This window comes from Arvicanthis niloticus, chromosome 5 (genome assembly GCF_011762505.2).
Source record: "Arvicanthis niloticus isolate mArvNil1 chromosome 5, mArvNil1.pat.X, whole genome shotgun sequence".
NCBI classification, from domain to species: Eukaryota; Metazoa; Chordata; class Mammalia; order Rodentia; family Muridae; genus Arvicanthis; species Arvicanthis niloticus.
The window spans coordinates 1,317,288-1,341,672 of NC_047662.1; the positions used below are offsets into that span (position 1 = coordinate 1,317,288).

Below are 24,385 nucleotides of genomic sequence, written 5' to 3' on the forward strand. Positions count from 1 at the left end.
GAAGGTACCTACCGGGTTCATGGCTTGAATGGAATGGATCAGCCCTGGGCCTGGTCGGTCACCTTGTGGGAAGGAGGGCGTTGATGAGTTAGCTAAGCAGGTGAACTAAGGGAGGTGGGAGCTGGACTGGATACTTCCTCAGGTTTGGCATTCACCGAAGCCTTCGGCTTCCTCTCAGTGCACAGAGCAGAGGCTCTACAGTTGTCAGGATCCCTTCCCCCACCCTGTCCTGGGAGCCAGCCCGGACCCCTTGCTCATCAGCAGCTCTGTACAGCCTTCTCCTCTCCACCTCCTGCCCTTCCTTTTTCACTGTGTCAGAGGACTACCAGCAAGCACCCCTCCCGATCCCAGTTTATGAACATGGTGGATCCCACTGTTCTACCTCCGGTCACGGGGCCGGCTGCCCCTATGGCTGCCAAGGACAAACGAGAGGCACAGACATCGAGGGCTTGATATTTTATTAGAAGCCTTCAGAACAGCCTGTGTTCTCCCACAAGACCAAGAGTTCAAATTCTTAAGTACAAAATCGTGCCCACATGCACCCACCCATACAAATGAATCCTTTAAGGATCGTCGTGGAGACCCCACCCTCCCAGACAGCCTACTGTGAGCACGCATCAGACAGCTAAGGCCATGTGGACCTTGAGGTGAGGTCCCATGGGCCCTATGCCCACGCAGGCTGAGTGCTTTCCTATGAGGAAACACCTGCAGTTCCGCCTTCACAAAAGGCAAATGTGCCCAGGGCACAGCCCGCCTGCAGGGTGCTTGCCCAGCAGCAACAGGCCCTGAAGAAAGTCCTCTACGGGCTGGGGAGAGCCAACCCCCGACTCTACAAATATCATAGAACCCCCGGTGGTGACCGGGAACTTCGCAGAAGTCACTTGCTGAAATGCAAACACAAAACAACCCCACGGGGTCGTACAGGCGGCAGAGGGTGGGCCCTGATTATCCCCAAACGACAACTCTGCACACACATTCCCTAAGAATGACCCTCCGGCTGGCCAGCCAGCCTGGGGAGGGAGCCTTCCGAAGAAGTTAGCGGCCAACCTGGGGCGGAACTGCGGCTGGGGAATGTCTTCCCACATCCAGAGGAAGGAGCTCGTCCTCTGGTCCGCTCCAGTCACCCGACGGCCGCTGGGTCACCAAGGCCGCCAGAGGCCGCAGGCCGGTTGGCGCGAGTTGGAGACCGCTGCAGCGGCCTTAGCGGAGGAGCGCGCTGGCTGGGGCGCAGCGCCGGGCGCCTGGGGCTCCTTGGCAGGCGCGGCGGGAGCTGGAGGCCGCTGGAAGTGGTAAAGCAGCTTCATCTGAGTGTCGCTGGCTGCATGCAGGGTCAGGAACTGCACCGCCTCCTGCAGGCACCACGAGTAGCCCTCGCTGTAGTCCTGGTGCAGGCTCTTGGGGCCGGCGGCCGCGGCGAAGGCTGTAGGGAGACGGAGCGGCATGAGTGGGGCGCGCGCGGTGGGAGCCACACCGGTGGGGAGCAGGAGGCGGGCGCAGGCGCCTGGCTCACCTTTGCTGTGCTTCAGGTAGCTGACGGCCATCTCCAGGATGTCGGCCTTCTCCAGTTTGGAGTTGGGCTGGTGCCGCGCGAACTCCTGCTCCAGCAGCAGCTTCAGCTGCTCTATGCTGCTGTTGATGCGGTCCCGACGCATCTTCTCCACCACTGGCTTCCGCAGCTGCGGGAGGAGAGGCGTCAGGTGGGCGGCGGACGCCGGAGGCCCCGGGGGAACGGGACGGCGCGCGCCGGGCGAGTGGCACTTACTCGGTTTTTCTCCTTGGGACTGAGCATCTCCACCGCCACGGTACTTGGGGCCATGCCTGGAGCTCTGGAGGTGATTGGCGAGCGGAGCGGAGCGGGCAGAGCCAGGCGTCCCGAGCTGGCGCAGCCCGGATCCCCCGCACGCCAGCCTTATATAGGCACGGGCAGCGGCCCGGCGCCTGGGGTCCGGGCGCCGCGGCCGTTCCCACACTCGGCGGCCAATGACGGCGCCGGCCGCACAAAGGCGCCGGCCCATTAGCGCACGCTAAATTGCCTGTGAATTGGCGCGGGCACAATGGTCGCTCCCCGAGGAGCAGGTGGGCCGCGCGGCACAATGTCCGGGCTGTGGGAACGCGCTCGCCCTCATTAGCATCCCGGGGCCTGATGCTGAGAGCCCCGCGCCTCAATATGCTGCCTTTTCCCAGGCCGCGGGGAGGTGGGGAGGGCAGGAAGGAGTGCTCCCCCCCTTCTCCCTTCTTCCCTCCCAGTCTCCAGAGACTCCCCACCGCTGGCTGGCAGAGGCCACGGGCGCAGAGAAATGAGAGTTTTACAATGAACAGACAGCGGCTTCCAGAGGAGTGGGCACCCTCCCCAGCTGGGACCTGTTGCCCACAGGCACAGTGGGTTAAAGTGGGCCACACTCCCTCAAACAGATGCTGCCGTCTTGCCATTCGCAGGTAGAGGACGAGAGAGGGACTCCGGTGTTTAGCATTTAGGACTCAGGCGCTTTAGTGCCAGTTCCCCAAACTGTCAGTTGAGAGGAGTGACTTCTCTGCAGCTAGAAATGACTAAGTGTGGAGCCTGCCGAGCATACTTCCAGGGGAGCTGAATTTGCTTTGGATAGTGCCTAGCATGAAGCCCCATAGCCAGGAAGCCCTCAGGGCATCCGGACTGCTCTTGGGTCACCAGGTGCCACAATGCATCTCTGAAACAGGAAGACCATGCCTCCTTCATACCGTCTGAGACCACTACTCCGGTGGGGCTTCTAGGAAACCTTGGCTGCCCTTAGCCCCTCTCATGCCCCAACCCACGTGTGTGTGTGTGTGTGTGTGTGTGTGTGTGTGTGTGTGTGTGTGTGTGTTCCAGTTTCACTCAGCATTTTGTATGGGCAGGTGTAAGGTGGGAGACCTGAGAACAAGCCCCCATATGGATGCTGTGCCAGTGTGGATGCGCCCCTTTGGAAGAACCGATAACTGTGGTGCCTAGCCAGGTGACCTTACTAGTCCCACCCTGGACACCTGGGGTATGGCCATGTGGGAATGTCCCTCCACCTGGAACCTGTACTATTTCCCCAGTACTCTGCAGGGCCTGAGGCCTGTGCTTCCTCCTAGGGGCAACATAAGACCTAGCCACACAGGAGGCTGGCATCAGAGCACAATAGCCAGTGTGGAATGAAACCAGGTTCTCTGGATGGAGGTCGGCCATGTCTGAGCTCAGGAACCGAAGGGCCTTCACAATGGCCATTCAGGAAATGCCCTCCTGCTATGGTAGTGACCCACTGCTGTAAGTGATCTATTCGCCAGGCCTCGTTCCAGAAGCTGTTAGCACAAGGGGTTTTTGGGTTACCGCGGATGGAAGACAGAGGGGAAGACTGTCCAATGCAAGATATAGGTGCAGAACTCACCTCCCCTGCGACACACCTCTCCTTGAGCTCCTCTCTGAGGGTCTTATTTGATGTAGAAGGGCAGAGGTACCCTGTAAGTTCAGGACAGAGGCTCAGGGCTGTATGCCTGGGCTTCTGCTTCTGCAGCCCTGAGGACTAGCGGTGGCTGGCACTGTGTGGTAGTCAAGCAGCCCCCTCAGACTACAAGGCAGAGGAGTCTTGGTGGTGCTCACTGGCATCCTGTTTGCAGCCAACAAAAAGTTTACACCACATGGTAGTCAAATTTAGCCATGTCATGGATCTCGGATTCCTGGGAGTGGGGAGGGCAGGAAAAACCTAGTCACCTGTGTGCCTGTCCTGTGTGCCCTGTGGGAAGGGCTCAGGAGCCTGATTAGGTGTTCAGAGGACTGAGGGAATGCAAACAGACCAAGGAGGACCTGAAACTCACCAACTAGAAACAGGGTCTGAGTCTCTGTGTGCCCTGACCATTGCTCCTGGTTGCTGGCAGCAAGGACCCAAGACTGTACCCAGATATGGAGGTCATCTAGGCACAGACTTGCTCCCCAAGACTTTGGTGGGGACAGTTGGCTAAGGCTTGTGTTCTATACTTCCAGTACCCTCCCCAGAGCCAGCTCCTCACCCAAATGAGACGCGTGCCAGGAGATATGGTCCAACCTCCATCCTACCCCAATCGCCTGCCCACCCGCGGTGGGTTAGGAGGGCCAGCCTTCCAGAGGTGAGGGTGGTGGGTGGGCCACGGGGAGGGCTACCGCCCTCCCCTGCTCCTCCTCACTCCCCCCCCCAGCCCTAGCAGCTTTGATCCAATTTTCAGTTGTGGGAAATATGAAATGAATGGTGTTAAATCCCAGCCGGATGAAAGGCTGGTTGCCTCCCCGAGTGCGGGCCAGATGGCAGCCCAGGCGGCCTCTGAGGCACACGCCTGGCCTTTGTGGGCCGTTTAACACTGTGAATGGGGCCAAAGTGTGGGAAACTCTCTGGGCTCCTGGCTCACACCATCCGACTTGAGTAGCTGCAAAGGGGGAGGGGTAAAGGCTGCCTCTGGCTGGCGGGCTTTGCCCGGCCGAAGCATTGTGAGGTGGGGGAGGGGCGTTGGGTTCCTCCTGCCACCCCAGCCGCCTGGGGCAGGATAGGAGTCCTTCTCTAGTTTGCTCTTCCTGTACCTTTCAGAGCAACCCACCTGAGCGCCCATTAAGTCTAGGTGAAGGAGCAGTAGTTGAGGCTGGGCAGGGTCTGGAGTTGGCAAGGCCCCTATGTTGATTGCTCATGCTATTTTGTACATCGGGGTGGAGCTGGGGGATCCAGTAAACTGAGTCTATCCTGGTTACTCTGAAAGTCAGAGGAGCTTGGTTGAGGAGTGTGTTGGATGAGAAAGGATTCTGCTCCCAGTCTCGGAAGGAAGGCTCATTTCAGATGGGAGTACAGTGCTGTGATAAACAGCTTAAAGAGCAGGGGGAAAAATTGAACGGAATTGTTTTATAACTCAGAAGTTCTGCCCCCATGTCTGTGCTCATAAAAGTTATAAGCAGATTCAAGCTTTTCTGTACTGGCACCCACAGCTGTGCCATACACAGGGTGCCAAGGAGCCAGGGCCACCCAAGTGTTCTCGGACCAACAGACAGATAAAGAACAGAGGAAGCATCCGCAGAGTGAAAGACCACTCATTCGTACACAGCATGGCTGAACCTTGAGGGTGTTATGCTGAGGAGACAAACCAGTCCCCCAAAGGACAGACCCTGCATAACTCCAGTTACGGGAGGTACCTAGGGTCCTCAAATCCATGGGCAGAAAGTGGAACAGCAGCGACTGTGAAGAGCTGGGGCGGGAGGAAGATGGGTGACGGGTGTTTAACGGGGACAGTTCTGGCTTGGGAAGATGAACATGGGTGGTGGTGACAGCTGTGTCACACCGTAAGTATATTTAACAAGTGTGAACAGAAGTGGGTGAATTTTTCTGTATATTTGGTCACAATTGGGAGGTTGTCTAGAGAAGAGCCGTATACACGATTACGCTTGTGTGACTGTGGGGAGATGTTGGGTCCTATGAGTGGAACGTGCCAGCATCCCCAACCCGCTGTCCCAGTCCCAGAACATTTACAGTGGATGAGATGAGGGGCAGGGAGGGTTGGAATGAGGATGGGCCTGGGAAATGGAGGAGGAGCCTGCTGCCCCCTCTCCTGGGAACTTGTGACAAGGATGTGACCTTATCTGGGATTGTGGGGACAGAGTCTCCCCAAGTCACGACCACAGCAGGGTTATCTGATGCCGAACCCTTTCCTGGTTCCAACCAGCCTTCAGTCCTGTCTTCTGCTGTAAGCAGATGCCCACTTTTCCCTGGACAGACCGCCAGGAAGGACAGCTGACCCTGGAGGGAATCAGCAGAGAGGAACACTTAGTGGTTGCTGAGTTGCCCTTGGACGATAAGAGGGGTGGACTCTCTTAGGTCCTGCAGGCAGAATCTGCAGTGGGGTGCAGCATGGAACACAGGACAGCGACTTCCTAGACAGGCAGTGAGGCGAGAGCTTCTGTCTTCAGTTCACTGGCCAGCAGTGGAAGTCAAGAGACTTGCCAAGACCTGTGAACGTGGGTCAGTAAACCCTGTGCGTCAAAAGTGCCAAACACTTACTGGGCAGTTTGTCATGACTTCCCCGTTACCCTCTTCTACGTGTGCACTTACCAGCACAGAGAGCAATTTAGACATCCAGGCTGGGATTTCTTTTTTCTTGATTAATTGAGTCAGGGAATTACCATCCCTGCAGATCTCAAATCCGAAATTCTCCTGCCTCACCCTTCTGAGAGTAGAAATCACAGACATGTGCCATCACACCTAGCTAAGGTTGGGATTCAAAGACCCTCAACATTTGCTTGCTTGCTTTCCTGGGTCATCAAGGCAAGTGGGGGTAGCTCCAGGAAAGAAGTGTTCAAAGCAGAGAGAATCAGGTACTGAAGTGAGTGTTAGCTGTCAGGGACGGTCTCTAGGAACGGATGGGTGCTTGGGGGTGGGGTGAAGAGATGCTGTAGTCCCCTAGTCTGACATTTGGGTGTATCTCTAAGAGTGAGGAAAGTAAGAAACCTATCCATCGGAACCAACACTCTGGATGGCAGGTAACCAGATAACTGGTGCTGGGTCAAAGGGTGGCTATACTGTAAAAGGCTGCCAGTAAGGCACGTAATCAATGCCTTTTGTCAGTACATTGGCTTATGGGTCCTCTATGGGGCTGAGAGGAAAGCCTTAGGACTCTCCCTAGCCAGCGCCCTGAATCTCCCCCTTTCCCAAGAACTAGACTAAGCAACTGTATCCAAGACAGCAGGGTTCTTGCCCCTTGCCCACTGCATCTCTTCCCGTGGTCGGCAGAGACCAGTGCACGGGACTGAACAGAGGGCAAGCTTGGCCCTGCACTGTGGGTAGAGGAGTTCTGAAAGTCCAGCAAGAGGCCCTGACGTGCAGGAGGTGACCTGGGGACTGTGGGATGGTCTAGAACGGAGTTATAGTGAATATAGGTAACTATTGGCCGGGGAGGCCCACGGGACATGGTGTGACTGACACATGTGCAGAGAACCCCAGGTGTTGGTATAGCTGGGAGCATGGGTTTTCTTATTGACACTTTAATCTTACATTTGTTTATTTATTTATGGTGTGTGTGTGTGTGTGTGGAGGTCAGAGGACAACTTGCAGAAGTCAGTTTTTTCCTAATACATGGTTTCTAGGGATCAACAGGCTTGGCAGCGAAGGCCCTCGCCTACTGAGCCATCTCTTCAGCTCTGTCAACATTTTCTTATGCAGGCATTTACTGCTGTGTAATGTATGAAGGGTTTCTACACACACACCTGCACACCCTGTCACACAAGCCACACAGAGACATGCATGCAAGTATACAGTCACACACCACACACGCACACACATACACACCCTGTCACAGAAGCCACAAAGCCACACACATAGAGACATGCACACAAGTACACACACACACATATAGCCCCACATTCCTGCTCCTGCAGGCTCAGGGAGCACACTGGCATGTACATCTGCACATCTCTGTTCATGCTGGTGCCTGTGTGTGTCATGCACAAATGCCCATGCCTGTGTGGTTATAAACGTGTATCATGTCTAGTCCTCAGGGCCACTGTCCTCAGCCTGGTCCTGCCACTCTCGTCTCTCAGAATGCCCTGGTCAGCCAAGCATTTCTCTCTACTGCCCTTCCTTGGAATAGATACCTGGGTCCTGTGATTGGGGTGGGGGGTGGGGGTCTGTGTGACCACCACCACCCTCCGTCCTGTGACACGAGGCTGGGTCAGATCCTCAGGAACCCTCAGAAGCAGGAAAGTGTATGCCTCTGTTGCAGGCAAGGAAGCTGGGACTCTCAGGAGGAAGCAATTTGCCTGTGGGCCAGTCCCTTTGATTGTCTGAGGTGCTGCTGCCCCAGTCCCAGAGGGTGACTTGGGAGAGGATGGATTTTCCTAGGCACAGCTGGACCATCCTCTGACACAGAGTGGTCTTCTCTATGAGAGAGTGGGTGGGAACAACCTTATCCTGAGTGGACACTGGGCAGACCCTCTTGATACCCGCCAAGGTAAAGTCAGCAGCTTGGGAGGTTCCTGAATGCAGAGGACAGGGAAAGGTTAGGCACCTGCAGTAGTGGCTCTGCGGGCTGTTTGTTAGCTTCAGACCTATCTGCACAGAGGAGGAGATCAAACCTTCCTAAGGGTTGGGGACTGGGTGACTCCTGGAGCCCCCACTGGGTCAGCCCCCTCTGCTTCTGTCTGGCAGTCTCTTCCCTATTAGGTGTTCTTCCGTGTGGATCTCAGACAGCTACTGAAATTACCTTTCTACGGTGTCTACTTCTCCTTTCCGTGCCTGCCTTGAACTTGCAGGGCCTTGAGAGCCACAGGCAGTTCCACCCTGTTCCAGTGGACGAGAGTGTCTGATACATGTACTGCTTGTCAGGTTAGGCTCCACAGTCTGATCATGAGGTTCATAGTTCACTGGGTCTGCACCAACCGTGCCTTACAGACTGATTCTGCCAGCCTTCTCCACAGCAGGATTACTTCAGGGGAGTTCCAAAGAGCAGACTGGATGGACTGACAAGGACTGACACATCAAGGCCCGGCTCTGCCCTTGACTTTCTCACACATGCGAACACATCATCTTTCTAGAGACTCAGTTTACCTGTCTTACAAGCCAAGGCTTACCTGGGTCTTGAGGAATTGACTCCAGGTTGTAGGGAGACACCCCCCCCCCCCAACACACACACAAGGAGGGCCTTGCTGAGGCTGATGTACCTCTACTGGGCTCCAGCCCAGAAGGAGCATCTGCAGCCAGGGCTGCCTGCCACCTGTGCTCAAACAACAGGTGCCTGGGCATCTGCACATAGTACTAAGCCGGAGCCACCAAGTCAGGGGACAGCGCCTCCCTACCCACCTCTTGCTGTCGTGTCAACCTGACCTCAGGCTCTTCTAAAGGAGGCTCATGGATGTCCCCTCTACTTTGCACCTCTCTCTGCCCCAACCTCTTCTTTTGCTTACCTAGGGTCCCCCCCCCACCCAGGGCTCTGGTGATGGTGGCGGGCCTGGAGATAACCCATCTCCAAAACCTCCTTTCTCATCTGATTGAGGTGGGGCCTGGGACTGGGAGACACAGTGAGGACACAAGTCCACCCCCTAGCCCTCTCTTCCCTCTGGGGCCAGAGACTCCAGGTCTGGTGAGGTAGGTTTCACGGTCCCACGGCCCCACTGGGTGGGCGCTCTGCTTGAAAAGCATTTGGGTGGTTGTGAGGTGGGGGGCCACCCTCCTGAGGGTCCTGGAACTCCCCCGCGCTGCGCTACAGCCCTCAGTGGGCTGGGCTCCAGGCTGCGTCTGCTTCAAGCCGCATTAGTTGGGGAAAGGGCGGGGGAGGGTTCAGGACAACAGAGGTGGGTGGTGGGAAAACTGGGGGCGGGGATGCTCTCAAGGCAGCGAAGGGATTAGGTCGATCCAGCCCACGTGGCCACGCTCTGTCCACCAGCCCCCAGTGGGCCAGGGTAGTGCCGGGGTCGCAGTCCCAAGCTGCTTAAAAACTCTGTGGTGTCAGAGAGCAGCCCCTTCCCAACCCCTGAAAAGCAGACGAGCCCTTTATTGCTCTATTATAACACGGAGCCAGATGGTCTTTTGGGAGCTACCCTCCTCATGCCCCCCACCGCCGCCCTCATTCATTCAGAAGCAGGCCCCGGCACTAATGCCGAGGGGCTGGGCACGCTTCCCGCGCTGCCGCCGCCGCCACCATAGTGTGGGAACCGAGTCCTAGAGCAGGGATCACGGTGACATGGACAGCGGAGGCTGTCCCAGCCTGAGTCAGACGCTGGTTGTCCGCATCCTTGGCTCTTAATCTTGAAAGGGGATACAGAGCCGTCCCCAGAGACACCCTTATGTCTTCCCAGCTGTGTAGCATCACATTTAAACCCATTCCTGCCTCAGTTTTCTTATCTGCAAAGTGGGAGCAATGGTAGGGACCCCTCAATTGGTTTAGGGGGTCAGAGGCAGGTAGCTGGCAAGTATGGAGTACCAGGGCCTCCTTGCCCCCCAGGAATGATATTTACATTCTAAAGCAACCAACATCCAAACAAGAATGTTCCATGGTGTGAGACACGGCATGAGATTGAAGTGTCAGGGTAGCTGGTGAAATCTTGGTGTGCACCCATCCCTTGCCTATGCTTATCTTGATACAGTACCAGAGGGTGGTCAGAGAGGTGCCATCCACCCAGACTAGAATAATTACATGCAGCCCTTTACAGAAAACAGTGGTCCCCACTCCCATCCCAAGGGATTCTTACTTTTCCCTTGTCACTTATGAAGCTGGCATGGGAACTTCCATTGGGGGAACCAGGCTGGTTTACATGAAGCAGAATTACCTCTGGACACCCAGCTCATTATACCCATTGGACAGGTAGACAAACTAAGGCACAGAAAAAAAATTCAAGGCCAAGTTGCAAATGGTGGCTCAGGTTAGAGTAAAAGGGCCTGGGGTTGAGGCAGGGAATGGAAGCCTTGGGCCCTGGCAGACAGTGGGGCTCACAGGTAATTCCTGAACCCTTGGTGAGTCACAGGCATTTCACTCAGGGTCTGCCGATGTCTCCAGAGTTTGAAGTGCCTGTTGCCCTTCTCCAGCTGCAGTATGGCTTGGCTCATGTCTGAGGAGCTCCTCAGATTTTCAGAGTCATAGGGACCCACCAAACAAGCGTGAGACACCCTGCTTCTTGAAAGGAACAGATCTGGGGCGAGCGGCAGCTGTGAAGGAGCAGGGAAGCCTTTGGGGGATGGCAGCTGGTTGCACCTGAACATGAGGAGAAGACCAAGGGCCCTGTCAGGGACTGGGGGCTCTGGGCGATGCCTGGGATGGCCTCTGTAGCAGATCAGTTCCACAGGATGCCAGAGACTGGGGACCCTGGAACCCTGATTGGAGGTCCCTTCTCTTGCCACATCAGCTAGCGGAATATTGATCACTCCACCCTGCTGGTAATGTTTGAGACAGGCAGGAACCAAACCCTGCAAGTGCAGTCAGACCATGTCTCTAGGAGACCTTAACATTTAGGGAGATTACAGATAGAGCTCAGACCCATAACTCAGAGAAAATGTCACTGTGACTTCTTAATACCTGTTTGGTCTGTCTGTCTGTCTATCTGTCTGTCTGTCTTTTTTCTGAGATAGAGTTTCTCTGTGTAGCCTTGGCTGTCCTGGAACTTGCTCTGTAGACCAGGCTGGCCTCAAACTCAAAGGATCCACCTGCCTCTGCCTCCTGAGTGCTGGGATTAAAGGTGTGGGCCACCGATGGCTCCTGGTCCCTCTTGGTGTCCAACTCCAATGCCAGCATAGAATGTTCATCTCATCAGCTGTCTCTTCGGGGCCTGACATGCATTGCATTTGCCAACTCATGGTATCCTCCCATGATGCTTGGCCAGCCAGGATCAATGGGTACTTCTAGCCCAGCACGGAGGCTCACAGAGAGGCTCCCAATGACCAGCAGGGAAGACCCACCCATACCCACAGTCCCAGCCACATCTGGCACTCCCTACAATAGTGGGTGAGTGGGTGTCCCCTGGGACTTTTCACAGGTAGAGAGACTACGGGGAGGTTTGTCAGATCCTATGGCATCCAGCTTAGGAGGAGGCAGATCAAACTGCCCATCTCCCACCTGGCAATGCCTGCATGCTTTGATAAGTGCCCACTGTGTGCCAGGCTCTGGACTGGGTAGACAAAGGGGCTGAGCAAAAGAGGGGCCTCTAGATGTTCCTCAAATCTGGCAGTGACTTGTATCTTCTAGAGTTTCAGCTTTCTCCCCCTGTCCTAGGACTGAGACTCTACTTGGAAACGCTCCAGTAGGTTCCAGAGTTTCCCGCTCCTTCCATAGGTGCCTTGGACAGTCTTCAGCCATTCCCCCAGGAGAGCAAGCAGCCCCTGCCAGACCCACTTCCATTTCCTGCTTCTTCTCATGAGATGAAGAGAAGGAAGCCAAACGTTTCTGTATTGCATGGAGCCCCATATGTCTGCCTGAGGCCACTTGGTGAGGCCTAAGGGTGTCAAGGCGGCTCTGCCTTCTTTCCAGGCAGTAGCGGCCAGAGAGGGAGAGGGGTGGAAAAGGGAAGAGGAAAGGAAGAGAAAGAGGAGGAGGAGAGAAGAAGGAGGAAGAGAAGAAGGAGGAAGAGAGAGAAGGAAGAGGGGAGAGAGAAGGAGGAGGAGGAGGAAGGAAGAAAGACAGAGAGACAGAGAGAGATAGAGAGAGAGGTTGAATGAATAATTTGGGCGGGAGGCCTGCTCCGGGTGGGTTCCCACACCCCACCCCTGCCTTATACATTCATCCCCACAAAAGGCGCGTGCGCGGCAACAAACTCATTCGCCACGGGGGCCGCCTGTGCTTTGTGAGCCAAGCTCCTGGCCCCAGAGGCCATCTGGGGAGCAGTCCTCAGGGCGGGCAGGGTGGGGGCTTCCCCCTAGGCGGCCTTTGAGGCCCTGGGCAGCAGCAGCAGCTCCCTGGTAACCCCATTGGATGTCAGCACATCTGGCCTTGAGTGCGCGCCCAGGAGTTGCCATCTCCCCTTAGGTTACACTAGGTGTGAGAATGGTACTCTCGGTTAGATTTACCTGCTGCTTTACCCATGGCTCTAAAAGGGCTCTGAGGACAGGGTTCAAAGCCATGAGCTGCTACCACATAGAAGCTGGGCTGTCCAGGTCTCAGTTTTCCCATCTATGGAATGGGGCTGATGGTGGTCCTGCCCAGGTGTGTGCTGAGGAGCACAGTGGACAGAGGAGACTTCAGCTTGGCCTTGGACTCAAAGCTTCTGGCTGTCTACATTCCTGAGCCCCCAGACACTGTCAGGCTCTTCATTTGGTTTCCTGGTGGGATCAATACATATGTTCTGGACTTAGGCATGGGAGTCCAAAGTGATGGATGTTCCCATGCTAGGTGTGGCCCTCCCATGCCCCCAGCCCTGAGTTAGGAGAACATTCTACTCAGCTTCTATGTTGTAGGTGTTAAGTAAGTTTGCATCTCCCTGCCAAGCCTGGGCCTGTGGGCCTGCCTAGGGCACATAGGGTGGAGAGAAAAGAGAGAGGACTCAGGTGGGTGCAAGGCCTTCTGCTGTCTCTGGCAGCTCTGCCTTGTGTAGCGGGCATCTCTAAGTCTGGGCAGCTGGGCTGATAGGGCGGGAGCCAGAGTGATCAAGGGTCTTTCCACTTAAGAATATTTCCTGACCAAAGGGCTCCTGGGGCCAGAGCCTGGTGGACAGACCCTCTCCAGGGGTGTCCCTGCCCCCAACTTTACTGGGGAGGGGGTCCTTGAGAGGTTGTCCTGCAGGCTCAGAGAGATAATCCCGGCTTTTGAGAGGCTGTGAGAGGCTGGCCCAGGGACTTTCCCACAGCCCCACATAAAGGGCCGGGCGCCAGCTGCTCTCCCACAAAAGACGCCAGGCCATTCAGGGCCTCCAGGCAGGCGGGGCCAGCAGAGCAGCTACCACAGCCTACCTGGCCACCCTCAAGCCAGACCAAGAACACAAGGAGGTTCCTCCCTGTTGACCAATGAGAGGCCAAGATGTCCCCAGAGCTGGAGACCTAGGTGCAGTTTTATAAAGTTGCCCCTGGGGTAGCTACCCCTCCCCTTTGCCCAAGGCTGGCACCATTCCTGGGCTCCATCATTCAGCCCCAACGCCTGGGCAAAGGACTCCCAGGAAGACCCTGCACGCTCTTGCCATTATGCCTGGCACAGTGCCACCGCTGCTGCCTCTGCCATCGTTGGGCTTCTCTGTCTTCTTTCCCTCTGCCACACGTCCTGCCCAGAGTCATACTGGCTGGCACACTTCCTTGCTCCCTGGCTTGCCCACGATGCTCTCTCTCCCAGCACTCACTCCCATCCCACCCTCCCAGCAACCCAGCCTGCCACTCAACCTGAGGACAAAGAGTTCTCAGCACAAGGCCTTCTCCGCACACCTCAGTCCCCTTATCTGATGTGAGGAGCAGCAGTGCCTGTCTCTGGGCAAGTGGAAGAGACTCTCAAGTTTAGCTGTTTAGACATACCAGGCTGGATACAGTGATGCACCTGTAACTTCAGCATTTGGGAGGCAGGCAGAAGAGGCAGGGATATCAGGAGTCTGCTGTTATTCTTGGCAACATTGCGAGTTCAAAGCTAGCTTGGCTTATGTGGTCAAAACCAAAAAAAAGGGAGAGGGGGGAGGCTGGGAATTTATCAAGTCTTAAAGATGTTGGTGGAAGGATGGCGGGGGGGGGGGGGGAGGAAGTCTTCTTCCCCTGGGATTTAGCTACCTGAACCAGCACTGAGGTAAGGACTAATCTGGGAGAGGTAGGGGCTTCCCGAAGAAGGTGACTACTGGAGCATTGAGTATTGGGTTAAAGGCTGCTGGGGACCTCTGGGAATGATGGTCTTGACATTTCAGGGTTGCTCCTGAAGTTATTGAGAAAACTGATTAGGGGCTGGAGAGATGGCTCAGCTGTTAAGAGCACTGGCTGCTCTTCCAGAGGACCTGGGTTCAATTCCCAGCACCAATATGGCAACTCTCAACTGTCTTTAACTCCTGTTCTGGGGGATCTGATACCCTCACATAGACTATTCATGTAGTCAAATTACCAATGTATATAAAGTAAAAATAAATTATTTTTAAAAAACCTGATTAATTGTACACACACACACACACACACACACACACACACACACACACACACGGAGGCCATAGGACAACCTGTAGGATTGGGCTCTCTTTTTCTCTAATGTGGATTTCTGGGATTGAACTCTGGTCATCATTTGGCTTGGCAGCAAGCATCTTTATCCAGCATCTTGCTGACCCTGACCAAACTTTTGTCACTCCCTAAAACTATCAAGTCCCTGTGTGTCCTTGGACTGGGCTGAATCCTGCAGGTGGAAGGTAGAGGTCAGTCAGGTGTGTGTGTGCCCGCATGCACGCGCGCAGTTCCTCAGATAAGTCGATTGGCTAGATGGAAGGCAAGGGGATACTAGTCCTGTGCCTTTCCTGTAGGAAGCTGGGGCCAGGGCCGAAGCTGCTAATGACACTGATTTCTGAATCCTTGCTGCAGTGTGCAAGGCAATGAGAGCATTCTCTGGGAGTGGAAGGTTAAGATCCAAGGGCAGGGAGCGTACCAGCCAGAGCTCCGTGTGTCCCAGATTATAGCTGCAGCCGATCTAGCCCAGCCCCTCTGTGGGCGGATTCATGCTCTCTTGTCCAATCCTGCCTCTCCATTGGCTCCTGGGCGTGGGAAAGCACTAGAGATCACATCAACCCCTCCATCCCCCGGTGCCAGAAAGGCACGGTGACCTCTGGTCTGGCTGCTGTTCACAGAGTCCCCAGCTCTAGGTTGAAGAGTGAGTCTGGCACTTGCAGTGTGGGTCCAGCAGGGACCTGGAGGCAGCCTGGACTCTCCTGTTGGAGGTTTGTGGGGCGGGGCAGGCAATAGCCCTGCCAGAGCTAGAAACGAAGAGGCAGCATCCCTGGATAAACTTGGCCTGGTGGGAGATGGCGGCTTACTTATCGCCTTGCCTCGGTTCAGACACCACTGGCCTCTTACTCTTACTCTCTACAGCAAAGAAACATAGCAAAGGGAATTGGGAAGGAGAGTTCAGAGCCCCTCCAGTCTTCTCTCTGTATCAAGTGGTAACCTAGGTGACAAAAGATCCATAGTGCCACCCAAGTGTGGCATGCTGGAGCAGCCCCTGCCCACAGGGGGCAGGGTGGAGACCTGGTGGCCATGGTTCCAGGCCCTTGTACACAGGGGTGAAAACCAGGGTTGATGGCATAGCTCTTCCCGCGGTTGGGACTCTTGTGTCCCCTCCTACTTTTCCGACTGGCTCCAGAGCAGGACCGAGCTGTAGACAGGTGAGGGATTATCCTCCCTGAGCCACGCCAGTCTTCATTTTGGAGAAAGGGTAACGAGGCACAGGATTTGTGTATTGCAAAGGCCGCACACTGTCTGGCTTGTCCATGGCGGGTGGGTCTGGACTAACACACCATGGAGGACAGATGTATAGGGAGTACCTTCATGACCTTTCTAGCAAGACCAGAGCTGGATCCTGTTTCTCACAGGCTGTGGAAGGGGGCTCCATGTTTTATATCAGAATAAGGCTGGGTGGGCAAATGCTGTCTGGGGCTTCTTGTGTATCCCTGGGGCAATGGTAGGCATGTGTGTGAGTGCACACAGTGCATACTTCAGAGCGGGAACAGCACAGACTTTGAATAAAGGCACTGGTCGTCAATCTCCAGAGTCTGAGTCTGTCACCCACCCTGAGGCTGACTACAACCCTGAGGTCCTGGGTACCACCCAGGCTGGTCCTATTTTAGGGCTTTCTGGGCTGGGCCCTTGTGTGTCCTGCTGGCTTCGTCCCTGGTTCTATGGTTAAGCCACAGTCCACTATGGGTCTAAATGCCTTGTAAGACCCTCAGGAATGCTTTTTAGCCATGTCGGCTCCTCTCCCTGGTGTGAGTTGAGGAGACTGACTTACCCAGCACCCAGGAGCCATGGGTTTAGCTGCTCATGCAGTCACCCTCTGCACAGTCCCAGGGGTAAAGCATATCATGCCCACTGCAGAGAGGAGCATCCATCCATCCATCCATGGGCCCAAGTGATAGTAGGCAGTAGAGTGGGGCTGGTGATAGGCTCTCTGCCTCAGCCTCCTTCCCTTTCTTTTTTATCCCTTGATAAACACAAATTTCTCTCAAGTCCCTGACTCAGTCCAGCATTGATGACCCATGGAAACTGAGTATCTGAGTGGAGAGCCCTTGCATTTTCCCTTCTCCTCGTGTGTGTGTGTGTGTATGTGGTGTGTGGTGTGTGGTGTGTGGTGTGTGGTGTGTGTGTAGTGTGGTGTGTATGTGTACTGTGTGGTGTGTGTGTGTAGTGTGGTTGGTGTATGTGGGTGGTGTGTGTACGTGTGTTGTGTGTGTGTGGTGTGTGTGTATGGTGTGTGTGGTGTGTGCGTGTGAGAGAGAGAGAGATATGTGTGTGTGATTTTTTTTCTAGAAAGGGTTCCTCTGTGTACTCCTGACTGTCCTTGAGCTTGCTCTATAGACCAGACTGGTCTAGAACTCAGAGGTCTGACATCCTCTGCCTCCTAGGTGCTACCACCGCTCTGCTAAGGATGTGGCATTTTTAAGTAAACACAGCCCCAAAGGCTGAGGCGCAGGGAGCAGCCAGGCCTGGATTTTGCTGCCCTCTAGTGGTTCAAAGGAAGGAGCGTAAACAGGGTTTCCCACACAGGAGCTAGGCTCCTGGCTCCCAAGTGGACATCTTGGTGTTCTCAGCCGCTGTCAGAGGTCTCACTTCAGCACTAGGCTGAGGAGGGAGGAGACCTGAATGGTTTTTTCCCAAGTTCTGGTAAAATTGGTTCCGGTTCTGGTAAAGACTCAGATGGGAAGTCACCTCTCTGGGGAATTTCCTGTCCCTGTGGAGACTTCCGCAGCACCCAGCATGACCTGGCAGGGGCTCATGGGCTGAGCAGGGGAGAGAAGTTTTTGTCCCTTCCCATAGAGACCTTGAACAGTCTCTGGCTATCTTGTTAATGAGGGTTCTGTGTCCATGTGGTCTGAACTGCTCCCCTGGAGTACCTCCACTTCTACATTCTGGTTACTTCACCTATTAGCATGTCTGTGTTCAGGGAGAGGACCTCCTGTGCCCCATTACCCAGCATATCGTAGTAGGTGCTTCTTAAACAGAGGAGGACTCTTGGTACCCGAGGAGCCCAGGACTCAGGTGAGGCCCAGTTGGCTCAGGGACCTGCCGTTTCCTCACAAGGGACAATGCCTGAGTCAGGGGCTTGCCCTGATCTAGATGAGGCTTCTCTCTGGGGATGGGGCTTTCCTAGCTGTGTAGACAGAAAAGCAATCTCTATATAACGTGGCAGCAGGTTAAACGGGTGGTTCATGGTCCCCAGAGCTCATTCACGTGTGTGTGTGTGTGTGTGTGTGTGTGTGTGTGTGTGTGTGTGTGGCAAGGCTTGACAGCACTTTTTGTTGGGGCAAAATCTGAGGACTGATATCTGAGGACTTTTGGGTGTCACAGGATTCACCAAATGGAGTCCATCATTGATCACTGATGGATAGCCAAGAAGGAAGGCCACATCTGCTTGGCACCCAGACCTTTCATCTGAAGTCCAACCCTCATGGGGTTCTTTGTGTTCAGATGCTCCTGCCAGGGGCAGCTGTCCTTTGTTCTGAACGTGCTGACCACACCCGTGGGATTTATTTTCTCAGGGCACAGGTGAACAGGGGAAAGAGCTGGAGGCCCAGATGAGCAACTGTCACTCTGTAGCCTTCTATCAGGAACTCCAAGGTCTCTCTTGACCTGCCTCCTCAGTCCACAGGAGACAGGGTCAGCGTGGCTTATCTTGACAGTTTCGAAGACCAGAGCCCACTCCGCAGAGAGAAGCGTGGTGAGAGAACTTGAGGCTGCCCTGAAGCTGGACTGAATGCTTAGCTTCAGTGTGCATGCCGGAGGGACCTTGGCCACCTCTGACCCAGTCTATTGTGCCCTAGGAGTCTCCTCTCCTGGGTCACTGGTTGTCTTCTATCCCTGCATCGCCCTAGCCCCAAGACTCTTCTACAAGCGTGCTGATCCTACATTTCGCTGCTCCCAAGTCAGGGAGGTCTAGACAGTATGCCCCATGAGGGTCAGAATCAGCTAGCATGTTACTAGAACCTCTGGGCTACCCCATAAATGCTAACTGAATGTTTGAGAGGAGGGGGAATGAGCGGGGATTGGACAAAGTGAATTCATGCATGAAAAAAATGTTCGAATGAATGACCAAAAGAGTTGTTGTGGTGGGCGGTGCTTTTAACAAGTAAGGGAGGGGATACTTTCCCCTGGCCCGGGAAAGCCCCTTATGGAGTCAAGGCTGGAGGCTTGTTACACATCAATACTTTACATATTTTCTCTGTAAATTTACATTCCATGATCCTTTTTATGTAAAATGAAAAGGGGGGGTCATTTGAGAGCCTCTTGGTTTTTTTCTCTGTGATAACTCAGTGGAAAATAAGCTTATGTTTTGCTTTAAGAAGAAACCTTAGCTCAGCAGACGCCAGGAAGTGCAGCCGTTGGAGGTTTTGACCACACCTCCTGATTTCCCTTCTGTGCTTGCAGAAACTAGCCTGTGACCTAAGCTGAGGCAGAAGCCAAAGCCCAGGAATTGGGCTATGCTCAGTAACTTGGTAGGCAGACTGCAAACTCCTGCCCTCACTTTGGTACCCTTCCCTTTCCCCCTTTCATCTTTGCTGGTAAATCCTGAGACTGTATGGAGAACTGTCGGGAACCCTCGCACTGGAAGTCTTGACAGTGTTGACTGGGTGGCAGTGAAGACAGAAGCTCTTTCATCACACCAGGGCTCCTCCTGGTGAGATGGCTCAGTTGTTAAGAGTATGTACTGTTACCTGTTACAGCAGGGGACCTGAGTTCTGTTCACAATACCACATTGGGCAGCCTGTGACTACCTTTACTCCAGCTCCAAGAGATCTAAGGCCCTCTTCTGACCTCTAAGGCCACAACACTCACATGTACATATCTACACACACGCACACTCACGCACACATGCACACACATACACACATACACACGCACATGCATGTACATGCGCGCGCGCGCGCACACACACACACACACACGCACATACACACATGCCCACACACGCACACACGCACGCACACATGCACATGCGTGTGCACACACACACATGCACACACGTACATGCACACACACATACATGCACATACTTGAAAATAAAATAATACATCTTTAAGAAATGTAGGGCTTTTATTTTTATATTTTGGGACAGAGTCTTACAATGTAGCCCAGCCTGGTCTGGAATTCTTTGTCCTCCTGCCTCAGACTCCTGAGGGATGGGACCATAGAAATGCATTTTAAAGCAATACAGTGAGCCAGGCATGGTAGCATATGCCCTTTAATCCCATTATTTGAGAGGCAGAGGCAGGTGGATCTCTATGAGTCTGAAGTCACCCTGGTTTACATAGTGAATTCCAGAGCACAGAGAGACCCTATCTCAAACAAAACAAAATGAATTATAGTAAAATGTACATGATATAAAGTCTTCTATTTTAGCCATTCTTAAGTTCTTGATTCACTAATGTAAATCACACTTCCTTTTCTTTTCAAAAAGACTTATTACTATTTTATTTTCAAGAGATTTTATGGGCTGGAGAGCTGGCTCAGCGGTTAAGAGCACTGGCTGCTTTTCCAGAGATCCTGAGTTCAATTTCCAGCAGCCACGTGGTGGCTCTCAACCATCTGAAATGGGATCCGATGCCCTCTTCTGGTGTGTCCGAAGACAGCAACAGTGTAATCATGCATTAAAATGAATAAATAAATATAAAAAAAGAGGGATTTTATTTAGTTTTAATTTGTGTATAAATGTTTGCTTGTATGCATGTATGTGCACCATATGCTTGCAGTGTCTGAAGAACTCAAAAGAGGGCATTGATTCCCCTGGAACTGGACTTACAGATAGTGGTGAGAGCCCATGTGGGTGCTGGAAACTGAAACTAGGTCCTGAGCCATCTCTTCAGCTCCTGTCTTTATTGTTTTAAATTCCGTGTGTTTGCATGTATGTCTGTGTAGATGCATGAACATGTGTGTTTATGTGCATCTCTGTGTAGATGCATGAACATGTATGTATGTGTGTTTGTATGCATCTCTGTGTAGATGCATGAACATGTGTGTCTGTGTGTATCTCTGTATATTCATGAACATGTATGTATGTGTGTTTGTGTGTATCTCTGTGTAGATGCATGAACATGCTGGTGCCTGTAGAGGTGGGAAGAGGGCATCGGATCCCCTGGAGCTGGAGTTACAGTTCTAAGTAGCCCACACACCAACACAAACAGACACACTCACACAGGTCTGGGAAACACTCAGGTCCCTTTCAAGAGCACTGCATGCTCTTAACCTCTGAGCCTTCCTTCCCTCCAGACCCCCATTTTTTTGTATAGCCACCAGCACTGTCCACATCCAGAACATTTTCATTGTCTTCGTGGATACCCTTCTCCGGGCCCCCATGTCTTCCTTTGCATGGATCTCACAGTACCAATCGTTCTATGTCTGGCTTCTCTCTCTCAGCACAGTATCGTCAAAGCACATCCATGTTGTAAGCATATGTCAACGCTCCATATTCTTGGTGGGTGAGTAACATTTCACAGTAGGATTTTGTTCTCTACTCGCCAGAGGACAGATACTTGGTTGCTTCCACTTCTCAGCTGCTGGGAATCATGGGATATGAATGTCTATGGACCTGCCCTGGAGTGGCCTCTGGAGATAAGGGTTAGACCTAAATCCTCAAGTTCTAGGCTAAAGGGGGAGGAAGGGGGAAAGTCTGCCTGTCTGTGGAGGAGGGCTACATAACTGGTCCTAATGTCTGACTGGACTCTTCACGGGAAAAGCATGGCCTCTGGGTACTGCCTGGTGGTGCAAGATTCACAGGGCTGTGAGCATTCATCCATTGCTTGCAAATACTTTTCTGGTAAAAGGGGTAATATATGGCAGAGACAGTCCCTCTGCAGAAACGAAAGTAGGAACAATGGACCATGTTGCTCTTCATCAACTCCTGGGGGACAGGTCTAGCACTTTTCAGGACACAGATGAGAAGACACACATTTGCTCTCACAGATGTCAAACATGGAGTGTCACATCTGTGTGTGTGTGTTTGACTGTATATATGAGTATATATGAGTGTGTGTGTAGAGTATGTGTTTGTGTGTATCAGAGAGAAAGAGAGAGAAAGACTGTGTGTGTGTATATATGAGTGTGTGTAGGGTATGTGTGTATATGTGTATGTGAGAGAGACTGTGTGTATATATATATGTGTGTGTGTATGAGAGAGAGACTATATATATGAGTGTGTGTGTATATGTATGTGAGAAAGAGACTGTGTGTGAGTGTGTGTGTATGTGTATATGTGTTGCGTGTGACTGGGTATGAGTGGGTATGTATGTATGTGTGTGTATGGTGTGTATATGTGAGTGTTTGTATGTGTGTGGGTTTATGTGGTGTGTGTGTCTCTTTGTGTGTGTATTTGTGTGAGTGCATGTGTCTGTGTGTATGTGTTTGTATGTGTGTGTGTGTGGGAGAGACAGAGAGAGTCTATGTATATATGAGTGTGTGTGTAGGGTATGTGTATGTGTGTTGTGTGTGAGTGGGTGTGTCTGTGTGTGTGTGGTGTTTGTATGTGAGTGTTTGTATGTGTGTGGGTATATGTGGTGTGTGTCTCTCTATGTGTATGAGTGTATGTTTGTGTGTGTATTTGTGTGAGCACATTATGTCTACATGTATGTGTTTGTATGTGTGTATGAGAGAGAGAAAGACTATGTGTGAGTGTGTATATATGAGTGTGTATGTAGGGTATGTGTATGTGTGTTGTGTGTGAGTGGGTGTGTATACGTGTCTGTGTGTGGTGTGTGTATTTGTGTGTAGTGTGTGTATGTTTTTGTGTGTCTATTTGTGTGAATGCATGTGTGTCTGTATGTGGTGTGTGTATGTGAGTGTTTGTATGTGTGTGCATGTGTGTGTGTGTGTGTGTGAGTGTTTGTATGTGGTGTGTATGTGTGTGCATGTGTGTGTGTGTGGGTGGGTGGGTATTTTGCGTGAATTAAACTTAGACCTTCATTCTTATACAACGAGCAAGTCTCTCCTAGTGACTGAGCTATCTCCCTTGCTCCTGGGGACAGGGCTTCTGAGTTCATACTCCAAGCCCAGTGTCCAGACTGGAGACAGGACTTTAGGTGACTAATGTTAAGTGAGGTTGTTAGAGTGATATGAAGACATGCTCAGAGGCACCAGGAATGTCAGTGGGCATAAAGAAGGTGCCATCTGTGGCTAGGAAGAATATCTTGGAGGGACAGCCTCGCCATATCTTAGAGCCAAGTCCATCCTACCCCTTAGAATCACGAAGGTGTGAATATTTCTTTTTTGCCATAGCAGTAGATAATTGAGTCAAAGCCTCATGTAGACCAGACTGGCCTCAACCTTGCTATGTAGGCAAAGATGACTTTGAACAATTTCTTTTTCTGTTGAGACAGGCTCTCACTGTGTAGCCCTGGCTATCCTAGAACGCCATACAGAGATCAGGCTGGCTTCAATCAAAGACATTTACTTGTCTTTACTTCCAGGGTGACCTTGAAATTCTGATTCTTCTATCTCTACCTAGAAGGGTTGGGATAGCCACAACCCAGCTTGAATAATACTTGTTAAGTCCCATCTGTGCTGTCTGGTGGCCTCCAGACCAGCTCAGATGCCCACACCCCAGCTGCATACTTTCTGGATCTTTCTGTCCCTCTCAATTTTTCTGCTTGACCTAAGCTTCAGACAAGTGCAAGCATGTAATTTCATCCTTCACGCCTGACTCCTCCATGAAGCCTGGGATCAGAGCGCATGTGATGTATTTATCTTGCCCTCTTTGAAAAGCAGGGCCTCAGCTTGTTGTCTGTCTGTTGGGAGGAAGATTCTGAAGCTAGTTCCCATTCTAAGGGGGTCTGATTGGAGTCACTGCCATCTTTTCTCTAAATATTATAAGCATGCACATGTGTGCACATGCCTGTGCATGTGGAAGGGGTTGACACTGAAAATTTTCCTTCATCACTTTTTACCCTATTTTTTTTGAGACAAGTCTCACTGAACCTGGAGGTTGCTGTTCTAGCTGGGATATCTGGCCATTGAGCCCCAAGATCTGTTCATTTCTGCCCCTTCAGTACAAGAATTATAGACCTACACCACCATGCCCAGTTTTAAAATGAGTACCAGTGATCTGAGCTCAGATCCAGCCAGCACTTTACCCACCCAGTGAGCCATCTCTCCTCCAGCCCGGCTTCTGATGTCTGTAGATGTTTGTGTACCGAACTGTGTTTAAGTTGGTTATGTAGATGGGGATTGAATGCTGGGTTACACGGATGGCATGTGACTAACTATAAGATTTGACCACACCATTGTCCAAAATGGTTGCACCATCTACAGCCTCATGAGAGTTCTATTGCTACACATCCTTATGGTCCTTGATTGGACCAATCTTCTAACGGTGGAAAGGCCCCTATTGTGGTTTTAACTTGAATTTCCTAATGGTTAATGATGTGTAAAGTCTCCTTTGTATTTTCTGGTGAAGTCAGATTTTTTTTTCTTATGTTAAGAAAAACTAGCTTGAGCCAGGTGATGGTGCATGCCTTTAATCCCAGCACTTGGGAGGCAGAGGCAAGTAGTCTCTGAGTTTGAGGCTAGCCTGGTCTAGCAAGTTCCAAGACAGAGAAGAAAGTAAGGAAGAAAGTAAGAGAGAGAGAGAGAGAGAGAGAGAGAGAGAGAGAGAGAGAGAGAGAGAAAAGAAAGGAAGGGAGAAAAAAGATGGAAGGAAAGAAGGAAGGAAAGAAAGAAAGGAAGGCAGACAACAGACTAGGTTATTGGGACTGAAGAGACAGCTACAGCTGTTAAGAGTTACTGGCTGCTCTTACAGAGGACTGGGTTCAAGTCCCTGC

General features: G+C 52.5%; 1 protein-coding gene across 1 annotated transcript; it reads right to left on the minus strand.

The window, feature by feature from the left end:
* Positions 1-444: 444 nt before the first annotated feature.
* Positions 445-1,956, minus strand: Hes5 (hes family bHLH transcription factor 5). The gene is made up of 3 exons (XM_034502255.2): positions 1,763-1,956; positions 1,511-1,676; positions 445-1,420 (listed from the first exon to the last, which is right to left on the minus strand). The coding sequence occupies exons 1-3, from the start codon at positions 1,814-1,816 to the stop codon at positions 1,140-1,142; spliced, it is 501 nt and encodes a 166-aa protein (XP_034358146.1). The 5' UTR covers positions 1,817-1,956; the 3' UTR covers positions 445-1,139.
* Positions 1,957-24,385: the final 22,429 nt, after the last annotated feature.

Bases quoted from the DNA above. Each gene is read 5' to 3' on its own strand.
- Hes5 (XM_034502255.2), bottom strand. From the start codon at position 1,816: ATGGCCCCAAGTACCGTGGCGGTGGAGATGCTCAGTCCCAAGGAGAAA. The intron at 1,677-1,762 runs GTAAGTGCCACT...CTCCTCCCGCAG, and splicing joins GTCCCAAGGAGAAAAACCGA to CTGCGGAAGCCAGTGGTGGA. The intron at 1,421-1,510 runs GTGAGCCAGGCG...GTCTCCCTACAG, and splicing joins CTACCTGAAGCACAGCAAAG to CCTTCGCCGCGGCCGCCGGC.